The sequence below is a fragment of the Nelumbo nucifera genome, chromosome 7 (genome assembly GCF_055504915.1).
Source record: "Nelumbo nucifera cultivar China Antique chromosome 7, China Antique-T2T, whole genome shotgun sequence".
Lineage (NCBI taxonomy): Eukaryota > Viridiplantae > Streptophyta > Magnoliopsida > Proteales > Nelumbonaceae > Nelumbo > Nelumbo nucifera.
This window is the reverse complement of record NC_142655.1, coordinates 1,566,607-1,584,835: the sequence shown is the minus strand read 5'-3', so window position 1 is coordinate 1,584,835 and position 18,229 is coordinate 1,566,607. Positions and strand designations below refer to the sequence as shown.

Genomic DNA, 18,229 nt, shown 5'->3' with positions numbered 1-18,229 from the left:
CTTTTATTGATTTTACAAAGTATATGGCTGATGCTTTGCAAAATCAATTTGGAGAAAAAAATACCTTAGGAGAGGCAATTAACCATGATTTATAGAGCTCAATGTAATATGATCAGGAAATATAAATCAGTGAGTCTATTTGCGATAATCATGGCAGGGAATGGAACAAATTCCAGGGACAATGCATATATTGACTTAAATAGTAAAAAAGATGATGAAGCAGCTGGAGAACATCAGCTGAAATGGTTTAACTGTGTTCATCAAAATATTACTTCACCGAATTCCAAAGGGTAGTCATTGTCTAACAAAACGGTGAACATCCCGGAAATGTTTTTCCATCTTTTTCATCCTTTTATTTTTACTTACAAATGTGCTTAGTAATGCCCTTCCACAGGTCCACTAGTGAAAATAAAATTCTCATGATGAGACTCCTCTAATAGTGGGTCCTGACCCTCTAAATATAGGGCAAGTGGCAAGTTACGGGATTCTGGTTCTTGTTTTCACACTTAAGCCTCTAATGTCTTTCCTTTTCTCCTTTGAGGGTGCTTCTCATATTATTTGTTTTAATGAGTTTTCAACTTAAACCAAAATGTGGGCCGGATATATAAACCTGAGTGACGTTGCTAATCTTGGTTTTTTGATAAAGAATGGAAATGTTTATCTTTGTCTAAATATGACCAAACTAAACTAAATATGAAAAAGCCCAAAAACCTCTTCTACGTGAATTGTCCCTGTTTTAACATCTTCTGTGGAAGAAATTAATGATAACATATCTGATCGTTCGGGAAAAAAAAAATAATTGTAAAAGACAAGGAATCTCCCGTGTGTAAACATGGTTGGGTTTGAAAACTGATTTATTCAACCCTGAAAACCTGGCCACTTGTTATTTCCTTCTTTTCATTCCCTGATAGAGTGAACTACACAATTCCACTTTTATGACAAGGAGAAGACAACAAAAAAGAAAGAAAGAAGATTATAAAATGCTCTGGTCGTGCCTTCCCACTCACAACCAACGAAAATTAAATAAATAGAACATGGAAAAGCTTTTCCTTAACGCTATGTTTGGTTTGAAGGAAAGAATAGGGAAAGGAAGGGAAATGCAGGGAAACCTATACAGGATTTGTAAAGGTTTCCCTTCCTTTCCTTTCCCTACTTTTTCCTTCAAACCAAACATAGCCTAAAGAACAGTTATATCATTAGTTAACAAAAGACAAAAAAAAAAAATGTTTGAATGTAATTGGTCAAATTGCATGAGAAATGTGAATCTCCATGTTGGCAATACCTTTAAGGCTCTGAAATGTCTTTACTCATAACATGAGTTATACTCCAATGACCAAAATTTATCAGAAAATAAGAGAGAAATGCAATTAAAGAACTCTGCAATGATTTTCGGTATCAGCTAAGCAAGGACTATCCGCTCAGATTGATTTTGGAGGTATGAGATCTTGCAGGAGCTCATTGAACAATTGGTTGCAAGTCATAGAAGAAAAAAAGGGAAAAAAACTTACACAACTTAAAGCTTAAAGATGTATGTTAACGATGTACAAGCGTGTAAATTCTTTCATTGATTATAAGGTCTATAAGGCAGTATTCGATCTGGCTATAATGCTAAATTCATGGAGCCATGAGAATTGAAATCCACTGTGCCTTCTTGCTGTCAAAATCCAACAAAGATATTTCAGCATCTCTATTGAAGAGCAACAATAAAATAATCGAACAACAGGTTAGGCAGTTTTCATGGGGGAGCCACCTTAGGCCAAAGCATGGCGTGCCACAAAAGATTCAACAAGTGGGTTTACAAGATCAGGTGCCTCATCCTTCATGACCAGCCAGAAAGAATTTCATTCAGTTAGGAGTTGAAGGCAAACATGGTAAGAATTAAATAGAACATTGAGAGAGAGAGAGAGAGAGACCTGAGGGCAATGGCCAACATCAGGAAGGACAATGAAGTCTTCTACCGAATCAAAATTTCCATAAGATCTTCCAAGCTCAATAGGTTCCCATGGATCCTTGTCCCCCCATGCTATTAGAATGGGGCACTGGAAAGAAGGAATATAGAAGTTGCCATCTTTCTTAACAATGAAATCTACATGACTAGCCACAAATCATGTTACATATTTGGGATCTGAGCAAGGGTTTCACCTTCACTTGAGGTATTAGCTCCTCAGGTAGAGGACCCTCTGAATAGCAAATGAACTCAAGAAAAACATCTACAGCTCCAGGCTCAAGTCCCGGCAAAAGGATCTTTTGAACTAATTCTTCTGTCACCTGAGAAGTGTCACGGTAACACTGGAAGACAATTTCATTAGAACCAGCCAAGGTAGACAATAGGGGCATAGGTGAACCCCATTTGTTCTATAACCTAGTTATTTCAAATAGACAAATGCAGTTGTGAGTTTCTTGTTGTATAACTCTTGTTTTTCTCTTTCTTTTTCATTTTCATATCTTATCCTTGTTTTACCTCTTACGCTACCTACAGAAGAATACTCTGCATGCAAGGGTTTTGATGGTCATACCTGGCAAAGGATACTTCTCACAGACTGTGGTGTGGCTACAGAGCTGTAAAAGAATTTACCCACAGCGGTGTTCCTGGCACAACATCACTATCTCAGCATCTATGATGGCATGGTTTAAAGACAGAAAAGATCCTCTCGATGAAATTATTGGGAGTACATTACTCTCTTGTTGACACTAAAAGGCCATAACCCAATGTTGGTCCCAGCTCTGGGGTCTTTAGAGTCTAATATGAATTAATTACTCTTGTCATATGTCTAGAGGATCTATTTTCCAAACAACAGCCAAGAAAACATCAAATCCTTTTCACCTTAGTAGACTCTGAAATGATCTGATAAAAGGCCTTCCATACCAAGGCTGCTTCTTAATATGAAGCATACGTAGGGATATATTGAGAAGAAAAATACCCCTACAGATTTCAGGCTCCATAACTGCAGCCTGGAGACCAACAAGTCCTGCATAGGGAACAAGAAACCAGGGATGAGCCTCAATTTCATTGACAATATAAGTCTTGAAACTTGTAAATACAACTGACGAGTTAGTAAGGTATTAATGTCATAACATTGCTTCATATTAGGAGAATATTTTTTATAGCCCAACATGTTTTCACATTGCTCTTATCCTTTTTTGCAAGACAAAGCACCACCATGTATGCAAAATACTCATAAGGTATTCTGTTTTTCTTGTTTGATTAGTGGTGACTGCTGATCACAGTTTTTTATTGTTTCCTTCTCATTACTCAAATGGGAAGGGGTTCCAGTCCTACTTTTATATCAGAAATAAAATCTCTCTGATCTGTTTCTGATAAAAAATATCATGCAAATTAAACAAAGACACTAACCAAATTCAAATATAAAAGAAGCGCATACAATGGCAATCAAAGTAACTTTAGAGGTTGACTTTGTCAATGTTTCTTTGACAAAAAAGTGCTATAAAAAGGAAAAAGTAAAAGACTGTGAGTATGAAATCAAGAGATACTTTTCGAAGCATAAAACGTGAAGTACATGACAATTTAAAAAAGCACAAAGAGAATCATTTAAAGTTAGGAAAAGATGATTGAAACCTCCCAACATGTAAAAACATAATTGAGAATCATAAAATCAAATTATTTGTTTTTTCAAAAATGCACTTACATACAAGACCACACAATTGATATATGTGAGGTTTCTGCAGAATGCATTCGTGTTAATAAACATGGTCAAGTTAAAACCAATATGCCATTCTTATGTATGGAACATGGTCCTGGGACCTTGAATAAGTTTCCTATTGTATGACAGCCTCAGAGAGATTCTTAGTGCATAGAAAAAAGTAGGGAGATCCAGTGATTATATTTGATGCTTTTTTATCTTGCATCAACACTGCAAAAGTGGTAAATCAAGGCAGTATAATATCCAACAATGATCATCATCATCTAAGCCTTATCCAAACTAGATGGGCCGACTAATTATATCCAACAATTATGCAGTTATTCAAAAGAAACCAAAACCTAGAAAAAGTGATCACCTCCAATTGAATTGCATATGAAGAATGCTTTGTCTTTTACCACATCAGTGCAAAAGTCATTTAGCTGAGAGGCCCATGTCTCAAATGTATAAAATGAATTGACCCCAAAATTACGTGGATTTGGTTTGTCAGAATAACCATAACCAATAAGATCAATTGCATATACCCGGTGTGATTTCGCAAGAACTGGAATATTTTTCCTCCAATGATCACTGTTAAGTAGGACAACAATGAGTTACTGCCACAAGTAGGGAGAGACAATATGTGAAATAAAAGAGATTAGAGAGGAAACAAAACCAAATAAGACATGCCATCCATCAAAAACACAAATAAGATATGTCAAATACAATGTTAAAATCAATATACCCCATATTGTCAAGATGATTTCATAATTAATAATAAATAAGTAATCAAATAATAAAAGGAACAATGTTACAGCCCTAACTGTTAAATTGCAACAAAGCTCCTGAAAAATCCTTTCATGGTCTGCAATTTCTAATCACATGACCCAAATTGGCTTTCTAAGTGTCAATTGGAAGATGCATCCAGCTGGTTCACCAGCCAAAGTCAATACAACTCTTAACTCCTCAAAATACAAAACAAGGGCATGAAAATTATATCCAATTATGTCGATGCCATGTTTAAGTTATAGTATTCTATTCTATGCATTATTTCGTGTCTTGTTACCAAGCTAAACTCAATCTAGCTTCTAACACATAAGAGTTTCTAGATTAGGTTAGTCAGAGCATGCTACTTAAATATATATCAGTTAATCTCAACAGCATTGCCAATAGTAAATGCAAGTAATAACAGATACTAAAAAGAAACAAAAAGCTGTGGCATAGAAGTATAGGGGCAAAATTAGCAACTAGTATCAGCATTGTATTTCATCAAGATGGTTTCCCAGGCATGTTGAAAATCCCAAGCGCCCAGGCATAATCATATGTAGCTACCTTGTCTTAAATGAAACATAAACTATTTCAATGTGTTCAATGAAGCCAAGAAGATAAAATAGTTTCTCATTTATATTGCACTACATGGATCCTCAGAAGAGTCAGTCACCTACAGAAAGGTGGAGGTGTAAATAATGTGTTCTTTACTGGAATGCCAATCTTACAGTAGATATAAATTATTGATCAACCAAACTACATGATTCAAAAGAATCTATTATGCAAAATAAGTATTGATTAAACAGATATTTATGTAAAGCTATTTAGCTACATAGTTAGTTGCTGCTCCAAGAGAAATAGGTGTCAAATGGATCCACCTCTGTTTGAACACACCCAACTTCCATTCACAAAGGTACAGGGTCAAGAATAAAATCTAGAGTCAATATTTTAAAGATTCTAACATTTGTAAACCCACATTATTTGAGATCGGCTTCAGTCAGTGCAAGGCCCATTCGAACACCATTCGAACAGCCTTACAGCCTTGCATCGGGAATATCTCCGTACTTCTGTGCTTTATTTCATGGGGAGATATTCCCAATGCAAGGCTATGATGGCTGTTCGAACGGGCTTTGCACTGGCTGAATCCGGTTTCCATTATTTTTCAGAAAACAAAACATTTGTAATCCCACATTCATAACTAAAGACATATATAATATTTACCTTTTAACATAACACCACACATACACTTTCAGGTAAATCTGATGCATCCCATACTCTGCCATGCAAGGCCAATACATGAACCCTGTAGCCTGAGTATAGCAATGTGGACAATATATAATCTAAGGTCACCATATATGAATATTAGGTTAAGGCATTGATGTGCATCTACACATAGAACTCACACAATCCCTATATACATCTTAGTTGAAAACAACTTTACAGAAGTGTATTGGTCTCTTACAAGTACTATGGCTCCTAAATTATGTATCCGGTTGTTAAATTCATAGAGTTTTCCAAGTAATCTATGTTACGGAGTCACAGAAAGGACTTGTGAACAAGGTCATCATCATCTAAGCCTTATCCCAACTATATGGGGTTGGCTAGACAAGCGAACAAGGTGTTGGAGACAAATTTTGCACTTAAAAATGAAATTTCTGTAACAGAAACAATGACCATTTTGAAGTTCCCATTAACCCATACAATAGTTTGTGGAGTCATGCACAACATGGCTTGGTGATGAAACCAAGCATGCAGGCCTCAAAGCACACACACATGACACAACACCAAGTCTACATTCCTGTTCCTTGTCTAACTTGAGCTGCAAGCTGCAGACTAGCCCACAAGTTTTGTAAAGTCCTGATCCTGAAGCTCCCTTGGAAGAGTCTAGAAATAGAATATCACAAGGAACATTCCTCAGAGTATGGCTGTAGTCTTTTTCTCTTTAAACAAGTCTTTCTAGTATGCCATTTTTTTTTTTTGGCTTTCAACTTCCCCTACCAACAACAAAATAAATTAGAAAAGTTCTTAGAAAATCAGATAAGATCAATTGCATACAACCATACCCTTACGAGGTTCCACATATGAATTATAGTTACATATTATAAATTATTTCAATTTGACCGCCATATTCAGTTCTTTCTTTTTCTATCACATAATATACATTACAAGGGAACTCAGGTGGGGACTGCGCACAGAGCAGGGTGCATGTGGGGTCCTATTACCATATCACAAAGAGCCTGTGGTTACAAGGGTTTGATCACGTGCATCCATTTTCAGAGGGACACCGAGTGACCATCTCAACCACTGGGTCATCTGTGCCTGCCATGTTCAATTCAACCACCACAATTTCCAACAATTGAGTTAATTGGAGTATATCTAGAAATATGTTAGAATATGATTTTTAGCATTATATGAGTGTATTAAATGTTGCTACACATTTCCAAGAATCATTGAATCAGTCCTCTCGAAAATACAGTAAAGCTCTCTTCCAATGTTCGCTTCATTCCAATGTGCGTCGATTGCATCTTCCAAAGGTAGGTAGTTCCAAAGTTAGTCATTTCAGCTCCCTAGGTGAGTTAATGTGAGTCTTTGTTCAATGTAAGTCGGTTCACCTTCAACCGACTCCATCTACTATAAGAACCCCTCTTCTGTACTGATTCAGATATCAAAGAGAAATAGCAGAATACATTTACAAAATCTTTTCTCTCGTTCAACTAAGTTCTCTTCTGTCTTTTCTATCATATTTTTTACAGTATTTACTATTACTATCATCCGCAAACCATCAGTGGTATCAGAGCTTGTTCGATCAATCTCTTGGGCGTGATTTCTTCTAAACATTATGTGTGCAGAAGCCAATCGTTCCACCCTTTCTCTTCCAATCTTCAATGGAGAAAACTATGACTTCTGGTCCATCAAAATGAAGACCTATTTTCGGTCACAAAGTTTATGGAGAATCGTTGAGGAAGGATTCTGCATTGCTGAAGACACCTCTACTCTTTCAGCAAATCAAAAGAAGATCTATGAAGAGAATCAACAAAAGGATTGTCAAGCACTATTTTGCTTGCAGCAAGCAATGGCTGAGGAGATATTTCCTCGAATCATGGGCGCATCAACTGCAAAAGAAGCATGGGATACACTGCAGGAGGAGTTTCAAGGATCTGTCAAGGTACGCACTGTTAAATTGCAGAAGTTTAGAAGGGTTTTTGAAAATCTTAAGATGAAGGATAATGAGACTGCAAAAGATTACTATTCTAGAATAAAAGAAATAGTAAATCAAATGAGAGCCTATGGGGAGACTATTTCTGACAAGAAAATAGTCGAAAAAATTCTAATCTCTTGTACAGAGAGATATGATCCAATAATTCCGATGATAGAAGAAACAAAGGATCTAGAAACACTATCACCAACTGAATTGATGGGCTCTCTCGAGACATGAAAATAGGCGTGACAGGCAGAATGAAAATTCGGTTGAAGCTGTCTTTCAGTCTAAGGTTAATCTGCGGTCTCATAAACCAAAAGTTGATGGAAGAAAGTCACTAGGAAAACCAAAAGAAAATAATGACAAGTATTCTTCATGTGGTATTTGCAAGAAGAGAAACCACTTGGAGAAAGATTGTTGGTTTAAAGGAAAACCGCAGTGCCAAAACTGTAAAAAATTTGGCCATGTTGAAAAAGTTTGTAGATTCAAGAAAACCCATCAAGCTAATTTTTCAGAAAAGAAAAATGAGAAAAATAATATCTTTTATGCTTGTCATTCTGCAATAGAAGAAAAAAAGGATACTTGGTATCTTGACAGTGGGTGCAGTAACCACATGACTAAAAATGAAAGCATCTTTCATAGTCTTGATAAAATCAAGACAAAAGTCAAAATTGGTAATGGCGACTTCATGGAAGCAACCGGCAAAGGCACCATTGTTGTTGACACCAAACAAGGCAAGAAATACATAAATGATGTACTTTTGGTCCCCAATATTGATCAAAATCTACTCAGTGTGGGCCAAATGATAGAAAGAGGTTACTCTTTACATTTTGAGGGAAACTCTTGCACAATCTATGATAAGCAAGACAAGTCCCTTGAAATTGCAAAAACAAAAATGACAGAAAACAGATGCTTCCCCATTCAATGGAAAGATGCAAGTTATATAGCAATGCAAGCACAAGTGGACGAGTCGTGGCTATGGCATAGAAGATTCGGACACTTTAATTTCCATGGATTAAGGATTCTTCAGCAGAAGAACATGATGCGTGACCTACCAGCTATCAAGGAGCTCAACAATGTCTGTGAAGGGTGTATGCTCGGAAAACAACATCGACAACCCTTCCCATCCGGCAAAGCTTGGAGAGACAAAGAGCCATTGGAGTTAATTCATACAGATGTTTGTGGTCCAATGCGTACTCCGTCAAATAATCAAAACAGGTATTTCATCCTCTTCATTGATGATTATACTAGAATGACATGCGTTCATTTCTTGCAAGAAAAATCGCAGGTTTTTGATATTTTTAAAAAATTCAAAGCCCGTGTTGAGAAGCAAAGTGGTCACAACATCAAGACCATAAGAAGTGACAGAGGCAAAGAATATACTTCTAATGAATTCAACAAGTTCTGTGAAGATGAAGACATGGAGCATCAACTTACAGTCGGGTACTCTCCAGAACAGAATGGAGTATCCGAAAGAAAAAACAGAACAGTTATGGAGACTGCAAGAGCCATGCTCATGGAAAATGGTCTTCCCAAAATTTTCTGGGCAGAGGCAGTAAGCACTATTGTCTATCTGCTCAACAGATGTCCTACTAAAGCTGTGCAAGATAGGACACCAATTGAAGCTTGGAGTGGGCAAAAGCCATCAGCAAAGCATCTCAGAGTTTTCGGATGCATATGCTACACACATGTCACACAAGAGAAAAGAGACAAACTGGACGAGAAGACTGATAAAGGAATTTTCTTAGGCTATAGCACTCAATCAAAAGGCTATCGAGTCTATAGCTTAAGGAAAGAAAAACTCATAATTAGTCGAGACATAAACTTCGACGAGGATGCTGCATACAATTGGGAGACAAAAGAAGTTGAAAGAAAGACTATCAACTTGCCTCTATTACCAAGTCAAAGAATTGAAGAAGATCGTGATCAAATCAGTTCGCCAACACAATCGGAACCGGAACAAGCTTCACAGTCTACTCCGGACTCACCACCAAGGTGAACTAAATCCTTAACGGAAATATATGAAACATGCAACTTGATGATCATAGAACCAGAAAGCTTTGAAGAAGCTTTTAAGGAAGAAAAATGGAGAAAAGCTATGAATGAAGAGATAAAAAAGATCGAAAAAAATGAGACTTGGGAGCTTGTGGATCGTCCACAAGACAAAGACACTATTGGAGTTAAGTGGGTCTACAAGACAAAGCTTAACTCAGATGGCTCAATCCAGAAGCTTAAAGCAAGGCTAGTTGCCAAAGGATACTCACAACAATACGGTATCGACTACAATGAGACATTTGCTCCAGTTGCTCGCCTTGACACAATCAGGGCATTGATAGCACTAGCTGCACAAAAGAAATGGAAAACTTTTCAACTTGATGTAAAATCTGCATTCCTCAATGATTATCTTAAGGAGGAAATCTATGTGGAACAACCTCAAGGGTTCGTGGTGCAAGGACAAGAAGACAAAGTTCTCAGATTAAAGAAGGCATTATATGGCTTAAAACAAGCTCCACGAGCTTGGTACAGTAGAATCGACAATTACTTCTTGGAGCAAGGATTCAGGAGGAGCTATAGTGAGCCAACACTCTACATCAAAATTCAAGGTACAAATGACACTCTCATTGCTTCTCTATATGTTGATGATCTTATTTATACTGGAAATAATGAGAAGATGGTCAAAAAGTTTAAAAAAGACATGATGAAGACTTTTGAGATGACTGATTTAGGCCTAATGCACTACTTTCTTGGAATTGAAATAACTCAAGAAGAAGAATGGGCATTCATCTCACAAAAGAAGTATACAGAAACTCTTTTGAAGAAATTCAAAATGGAGGGGTGCAAAACAATCTCCACTCCATTAGACAACACTAAAGCATTCAAAAAGGAAGATGGCTCACCAAAGGAAAATGAATCACAATTTCGAAGTATGATTGGAAGTCTTCTCTATTTAACTGCTACAAGACCAGACATCATGTATGCAGTTAGTCTACTATCAAGATTCATGCAGAATCCAAGTCAAGTCCACCATGGAGCAGCTAAAAGAATACTAAGGTATTTGCAAGGTACAAAGAGCTATGGAATTTGGTACAGAATCACACATGACTCTAAGCTCATTGGCTACACAGACAGTGACTGGGCAGGTTCAATAGATGACATGAAAAGTACATCTGGTTATGCTTTCACACTTGGATCAGGGATATTTTCTTGGGCTTCAAAGAAGAAAGCAACTGTTGCCCAATCATCAGCTGAAGCAGAATATATTGCAACAACAATAACAACGAGTCAGGCTATATGGCTCAAAAGGATATTTGATGACATGGGAGAACCACAAGTTGGTGCTACTGAAATCTACTGCGATAGCAAATCAGCTATTGCAATGGCAAAGAATCCCATATTTCACAGCAGAACCAAACATATTGGCATCAAGTATCACTTTATCAGAGAAGTTGAAGGAAACAAAGAAATAGAACTCATACATTGCAAAACTAAAGAACAGTTAGCTGACATATTCACAAAGGCTCTACCAAAAGGCAAGTTCGAATTGTTACGAGACATGATTAGAGTTGCTGAAATGTGCACCAAGGAGGAGTATTAAATGTTGCTACACATTTCCAAGAATCATTGAATCAGTCCTCTCGAAAATATAGTAAAGCTCTCTTCCAATGTTCGCTTCATTCCAATGTGCGTCGATTGCATCTTCCAAAGGTAGGTAGTTCAAAAGTTAGTCGTTTCAGCTCCCTAGGTGAGTTAATGTGAGTCTTTGTTCAATGTAAGTTGGTTCACCTTCAACCGACTCCATCTACTATAAAAACCCCTCTTCTGTACTGATTCGGATATCAGAGAGAAATAGCAGAATACATTTACAAAATCTTTTCTCTCGTTCAACTAAGTTCTCTTCTGTCTTTTCTATCATATGTTTTACAGTATTTACTGTTACTATCATCCGCAAACCATCAGAGTGATTTTAGAAGCATTATGATATACCAAAACATGCATGGAAGCAAAGCCACATCTCCTTGGATTTATATGCAACTTATCTCCTAGAATAATACCCACATAATGACATACTGTGCAAAAAATTTCATTGTAATTTGTCTTTGCTACAAAGTATGATGGAGATAAACTAAGCTAGCATTTATGACTCAATTACTAAAAGGTTTCAATACATAATACTGATGACTAACCATGAAACACATTATGAATGAGCAAACACAAAACTTGTACATAACAATTTTCTGAAATGAGTTTAAAGAAAAGTACAGTAGGACAAGTAAAATGCATAGTAGAGATCTATTAATACAAGTGTTTTACAATGGAAGGCATGATTTTAAATAGAGCATTTTTGTATCAGGTAATATGTTCATTTAATACCTACGACATAGTTGCCTGCTAATTGGAAGCAAAATGTGTATGATGTTGACCTGTTTGCCCCAAAACCATGTACTAAAACCAATGCAGGCCCATCATTCCCACAATACTGATAGCAAATAGAATATCCCCGCCAATTCCACATGCTGCAATTGCATGGAGCACAAAAGAAATTCAGAGAGAAGTCATTAATTTATACTATCATAAGAAGCACTCCAACCAAACATTCCAGGAAACAGTACATGACCTCGTCCTCAATTATAAATAAGTAAATATCACTTAGGGTCCATTTGCTAGCAGCTGAATTGGCTGAATTGAATGGCTATTCGATTTGTATTTTGGTGAATGTTATAAAGTAGGTTGTGAGCTCCTTAATGGCTGAAACTGAAATGGGGTTGATTACTATAAACTTGAATTCACTAAAAGACAAAGCACTGTCATTCAGTTCAGCCACTTGCAACTGTAACCAAATGGTCCCTAATATCAAAATTGCAGGATATATGTATATTGGATGGCTTGAAATTGTCAAGTTTACCAAGTTGTAAATTTATTTTTCAGCTTTTATGGTAGTGTCATATGAATGCAAATACAATGGAAAATGATTAAATTGTGTCAGAATGTACCCATACAATTTCTGAAGGCAGTTCTCTGATAGTTAAGATGCCACTTCACAGTTGCAACCAAGGGCATATCGGCCTTATCGGTACTTATTTTAGGTTTTATTTATTTTTTTTTTTTTTGAAACTGGTTCAGAGGGATCAGTTTAAGGCCCGGCTACCCTCTGAACCAGTGTCTGACCCGATTCAACCCCTGGAGGGGCGTATCGGGAAGCAGTCAGCATGATGCGTATCGATACAAGTTTCTCTCAGAATATTGGTAAACGGTGACTTACATCAGTATATTTCATTACCCCCCCCCCCCATAGAGCTACAACTCTCAAGTTAGGAGGTTGTTATCATTTAATTTCTAAGTAGCAGAGAGAGATGAGGCTTTTATCTGCATTTTCCACAATTGATATCGTAATTTCTCTTTACAAGTTGCAATACAATCATCTTATTAACATAAAGCTATTCATGTTCTCCATTTCACAGTTCTACTCGAACAGATTAGTAACTTAACAATTGAAATTGACGATTACAAATCTGATTTTCAGTATGCCAGGTCCATTATTCTTCTACCGTTCTCCTTAAAATAATTCTATCAGAATATAATGCAAATAGGTATAACTGTATACACAATCAAGCAGTAATTTTTAACCAAATAAGTTATAATTACTAAAAAACGCAATTACTCTGTATAATAAAGTGGGGAAAGGGGGTAAAACCGTAAAAGGATTAAAAGAAAAGGCAAAAACTGAATTCGATAACAAGAAAAACCAAAAGTGCAAAGGAAATCGAATATTCTAATGCATGGAACCGCTATAAACGAGTAAGTAAAAAAGCACCTTCTCCGAACTTCAAGTTTGGGAATTTCCGTCGTCGACCTTGGATTTGAGAGACTTGTATCTTCAGCTGGGTCGACCAGAGAAGCATTCAAAGAAGAAAATAATCGATACCCATTTGATTCAGATGGAGAAAATTTATAAATTCTGGGAAGAATCATGGTCTGAGGAAATTGGGTTCTGCTGAATGTGATCGAAGAGGCCACATTCTTTCTTCCTCGTGAAATCGAAATAGGAAAATCGAATCTTGACAAGGTAAAGGAGGGATAACTAGTACTTGTCATCTCCCTAATGGCACTAGCAGAAAGAGGGACAGAAGCACCAGAGATAGGAAGAACGATGAGGGAACTCGGACCAATGGTGCCAAATGCAACTCTTCGTGATTGAGAGCTCGAACAGGAGTTGAGAGCAGTTTGGAGTTCATGACTAAGAAGCAGTTTACGTGGCTCACGTGGAGCCGTGCCTCGAATGAAAACGTCCTCTCGATTTTTATTCCTCTTATTTTGGAGTCCTAATCTGCTGTCTACACACATTGCTTCCATCATCATCCACAGCCGCACATCTCAAACATTGTTTCATGCTTATGCTTAGATGCTGATTGATGAAGGTAGATCTGGCAATCTTGATTGAAATGTGCGATTACAAATTTGGGCCTAGATTTTGGCCCGCATCATGTCTGAAAATTTCCAGGATGGGCTTGGTTGTTTTTAGCCCATGGTCCACTCGAATATATTACTATTTAATTATTTTATGCATTTAAAAATAGAATAATACCTATAAAGTCATTCAGTTCAGTCAATATATCCGTTGTCAAAGAGCCCCTTAGTGGCGGGAATCAGCTAAATAAACCAAGGGTGCAAATGAGTATCCAAACCCTAGCCGACCTTGAATCAGGCTTGGTTGTTTTTAGTCCACGGCCAGACTTGGTACTAATTTCGAAGTCCATTTTAAAATGATAGGCCTAATTGGCCAATAACGTATCAATGGGTTTTTTATGATAATAATGATAACAAATAATATATTTTTAATTTTTTTACAGTTTTTTATATTTTTATGATTATTAAAATTATTCTTATTTGTCACATTTATTTTTGTTTAATATGATGAATATATGTATTAGAGAAGTGCCCGAATGTTTTTTACCTTTTTTATACTTTTTATACTTTTATGTATTTTCATCTTTTTTAATTAATATTATTTAACTATAAAATCAAGGCTTGGCACATTTTGACCCAAAAGGTTGAATTATTGACTCACCACTGGATTTTTTGGTTGGTTTTAAATTTATATTTTATTTGTATCACCAATAAAAACAATTATTCTTTGTCACACTTGTTTTTCTTTAATATGGTTAATTAATATAGGATTCAACAAATAAATGATAGTTAATATACTAAATATAAGACTTGATGAGAGGGAATTGAGTGAGGATAGTTCAAATTGCATTTTTGTGACCACCAAATTAAAAAATATAGGTATTCTAGTCAAAAATAGGTTTCAATAAATGTTAATGGAGTTAATACCTTAAATATAAGACAATTATTGGGATTTGAATTAGTTTCTTTTGGTAATAGATTGGGATTTGAATGAGAAATATGGTTGTTCAAATTACACTTTTGTCCTTACAATTAGAAAATAACCAAATTCAAAAAAAAAATGGGGGTATTTTAGTTAAACAAAAGTTCCACACTTTCATTCACACTTTTGGTAATAGATTTTTCATGATTGTTATATTTTTGTGGGTAAATTACTGAAGCCTCCCCTGAAGTTTCTAATCATTGTTGAAACCTCCCCTGAAGTTTGGTAAGTGCAATCACCTCCCTTGAACTTTCCAACACAATTGCAAGGAGAACCCCCTTTGTAGGAATCCTTTAACAATAGATATGAAAATCCCAAAATATCCATGTTGTTACTTTTGACTAAAATGTTTATTTTCCAAATTCTCTTCAAATCAATTGCTACCCCAAACCCTTCCAATCTCTTTTCCCAAATTGCCCTTCATATCAATTAGCTCAAACATAAGTCTACAACTTTAAACTCTCTTTTTTTGTTGTTGTTTATAAAGGTGTTTTTTTTGTAGAAACCAACCTTAATAACTGCAAGGGTCTATTTGCAATTGTGTCAAAAAGTTCAAGGGAAATGATTGCAATTAGCAAACTTTAGGGGAGATTTCAGCAGCAAGTAACAAGTAAGATATTAATTACCAAGAACAATATTATGACATTAATACTTTACTTGTTTGTCAGTTCTATTTACAATTTTCAAGCCTTAGATTGTCAATCAAATTGAGGTTCATCAGTTGGTTGGTAAGGTCTCCTGCTGTGGTAGCGAAGACTTGAGATCGAATCCTGCATACACCTGGGTTGGGTGGGATTATAGGGGGATGGGCTACCTTGTATAGCCCCTTCAAAAGAAATAATCTATACTACTTTAAAAAGTACAAACGGCCCCAAGAATATTTTTGGAATTTTCTAAGGACAATACTTACCCCTTTATATTTAAATTTAATGATAAAAAAATGAGGGAAAATAGGGTAATTGGTTCTTGATATTAAATGAGTTGAAAAGAGGTAATTTAAAGATATTCAATGCATTCAATCATCTCTCATTAAATCCAAAATTTAAGTTATTAACTTGCATTCATGTTCATTGAATCATATATTTAAGTCATTTTCATTTCTTCTTATCATTAAGTTCTATTAATTAAATCCATACTTAATAAATTAATAATTCCAACAACATAAAAGCTTATACCTTTAAAATCTACCTAGCAAAAATAGTATTTTCATCTAAGTGATGGTAAGAAATTAAATAATTTTGGGTCAAATGGGTTAATCCAAGCTGCCATAGTTAAATAATAAAATGAAAAAAATAGAAATTAACAAAATTGGGAACATTTTTAACATACATATTAAACAATAATAAGTATGTTAAATAAGAAATATTTTTATTACTGACAAAAATGGAATGTAAAATTTAAAACCAATTGGAAATAAAAATATTGTCCTATTCTCTCTCATTAAATCCTATATTTAAAATATATTTTTCTCATCATTAAATTATTGTAATTAAATCTACAATATTAATTTTAATAGTATAAAAATAAATAATTTGAAAACAAAACCATTTTCTTCCCTTCCGGTGGTGGGCAAGCAATTTGACCATTTGGGGTCAAATGGATTAATAAATAATGTCATAATTATATAATAAAAAATTAAAATAAATAAATATGAAATGTAAGAAGTATTTTTATTAATGATGAAAATCGAAAGCCAATTTCAAAATCTACCTATAAATTAAATGATGTCATAGTCAAATAATAAAATTTTTAATAATAGAAAATATAAAGAATCACAAAAAAAAAGAAAGATAAGAGAAAATTTTGGGTACATATCTAATGTTATATATTTATAAAAAATAAAAATATTGGGTACATCTCTAATATTGTACATTCATTATATTGAACAAAAATAAGTTTTATACATAAGAAATAATTTTATCAATGATGAAAATGTAATACAAAATTTAATGTCAACCTAGAAATCAAACAATTTTTATTTTTAGATGGTGGGTTAGTGGTTTGAGTAAAATGGTACCATAGACAAACAAAATTTAAGTGTGATAAGTAAAAAAAATATTTTATATAATCTAAATGAAATATATAATTTAAAGGGAAAATTATAGTCAAAGTCGGTTGTACATTTAAAACTAGGTTGAAGGTTGGTTCAGAAACCAACCAAACTCTGAAAACCGACTCTACATTTCAAATTATAAAAACCCCCGCCATGTCATTAGAGGCTTGTGTGGTTGTTGCCAACATGGGACTCTTATTCCATGTTGGACACAACAGAAAACCTATATCGAAAATAGGTTTTCAATTTCTCTTCCACTCCCTCTGTCTCTTGAACTCCCTCCCTTCTCTCTCACGCTTATAGTCATCTCTTGATCTCCCGCTCCCTCTATCTCTCTCATTCTCTCTGCTTCGATCTGTAGCCAAATCAAAACCTCTCTCTCTCTCTATTGTTCTCCCTCAATCTTTCTCATTCTTCACCCTAACTCTCCCTCTCGGTCAAAATCTCATTCTCCCTCAATCTCTATCATTCTCCAATTGGTGTAGATTTCATATCCAAGAGTATTTTGTGAATTTTATCAAATTGGTGTAATAATTTTTTAACCATACCAAATTGATATCATGTTCTTTTATACGGTCTAATTAACACCATATAAGTGTTTAAGAAAATAAGAAAAAAAAATGAGAGAGGGAGAGGGTGACAAACTGAGGGATAACGATAGAAATTAAGGGAGAATGAGAGATTGACCTAGAAAGAGAATGAGAGAGATTGAAGGAGAACGATAGGTAGAGAGAGAGAGAGAATGAGAGAAATTGATATAGAGAACGTAAATACAGAAACCAAAACCCATTTTTATTTATTTTCAAATCACATAGTCATTGAGCAGATAAAGATGACTATGAGTGAAAGTGTGAGGGAGATTGAGAGAGAAAGAAACTAAAAACCCTTTTTTATTTTCCCATCACCCAACATTAAAGGTTAATTTCAGTATAAAATTTTTATTATGTCCAATATGGATTAAGAGTCCCATTAACACCCATGTTGGCAATAGCCACATAAGCCTCCTATGACATGGCGAGGGATTTTATAACTTGAAATGTAGAGCCGTTTGTTAAAGTTTTGTTGGTTTATGGACCAACTTGTAACCAAATTTTAAAAGTACAGTCGGCTCCGACTATAATTTCCCCTAATTTAAAACTAATCCAAAAGCAATGCTATTTCTTATCTAGATGTTGGGTCAATGA

General features: G+C 35.2%; 1 protein-coding gene across 1 annotated transcript; it reads right to left on the bottom strand.

Annotated features, from left to right (window-relative positions):
• Nucleotides 1-1,283: 1,283 nt before the first annotated feature.
• LOC104597781 (alpha/beta-Hydrolases superfamily protein) lies at nt 1,284-13,947 on the bottom strand. The gene is made up of 9 exons (XM_010259504.2): nt 13,418-13,947; nt 12,027-12,119; nt 4,018-4,229; nt 2,825-2,969; nt 2,517-2,589; nt 2,143-2,289; nt 1,914-2,039; nt 1,751-1,817; nt 1,284-1,654 (listed from the first exon to the last, which is right to left on the bottom strand). Exons 1-8 carry the CDS (start codon nt 13,945-13,947, stop codon nt 1,752-1,754), a joined length of 1,392 nt encoding a protein of 463 aa, XP_010257806.2. The 3' UTR covers nt 1,284-1,654; nt 1,751.
• Nucleotides 13,948-18,229: the final 4,282 nt, after the last annotated feature.

Excerpts from the sequence above, each read along its gene's own strand:
- LOC104597781 (XM_010259504.2), bottom strand. The coding sequence starts at position 13,947 with ATGTGTGTAGACAGCAGATTAGGACTCCAAAATAAGAGGAATAAAAAT. Across the intron at positions 4,230-12,026 it reads CATGGTTTTGGGGCAAACAG|TGATCATTGGAGGAAAAATA; the intron begins GTCAACATCATA and ends CCTACTTAACAG. Across the intron at positions 1,818-1,913 it reads ATGTTGGCCATTGCCCTCAG|GATGAGGCACCTGATCTTGT; the intron begins GTCTCTCTCTCT and ends CTGGTCATGAAG.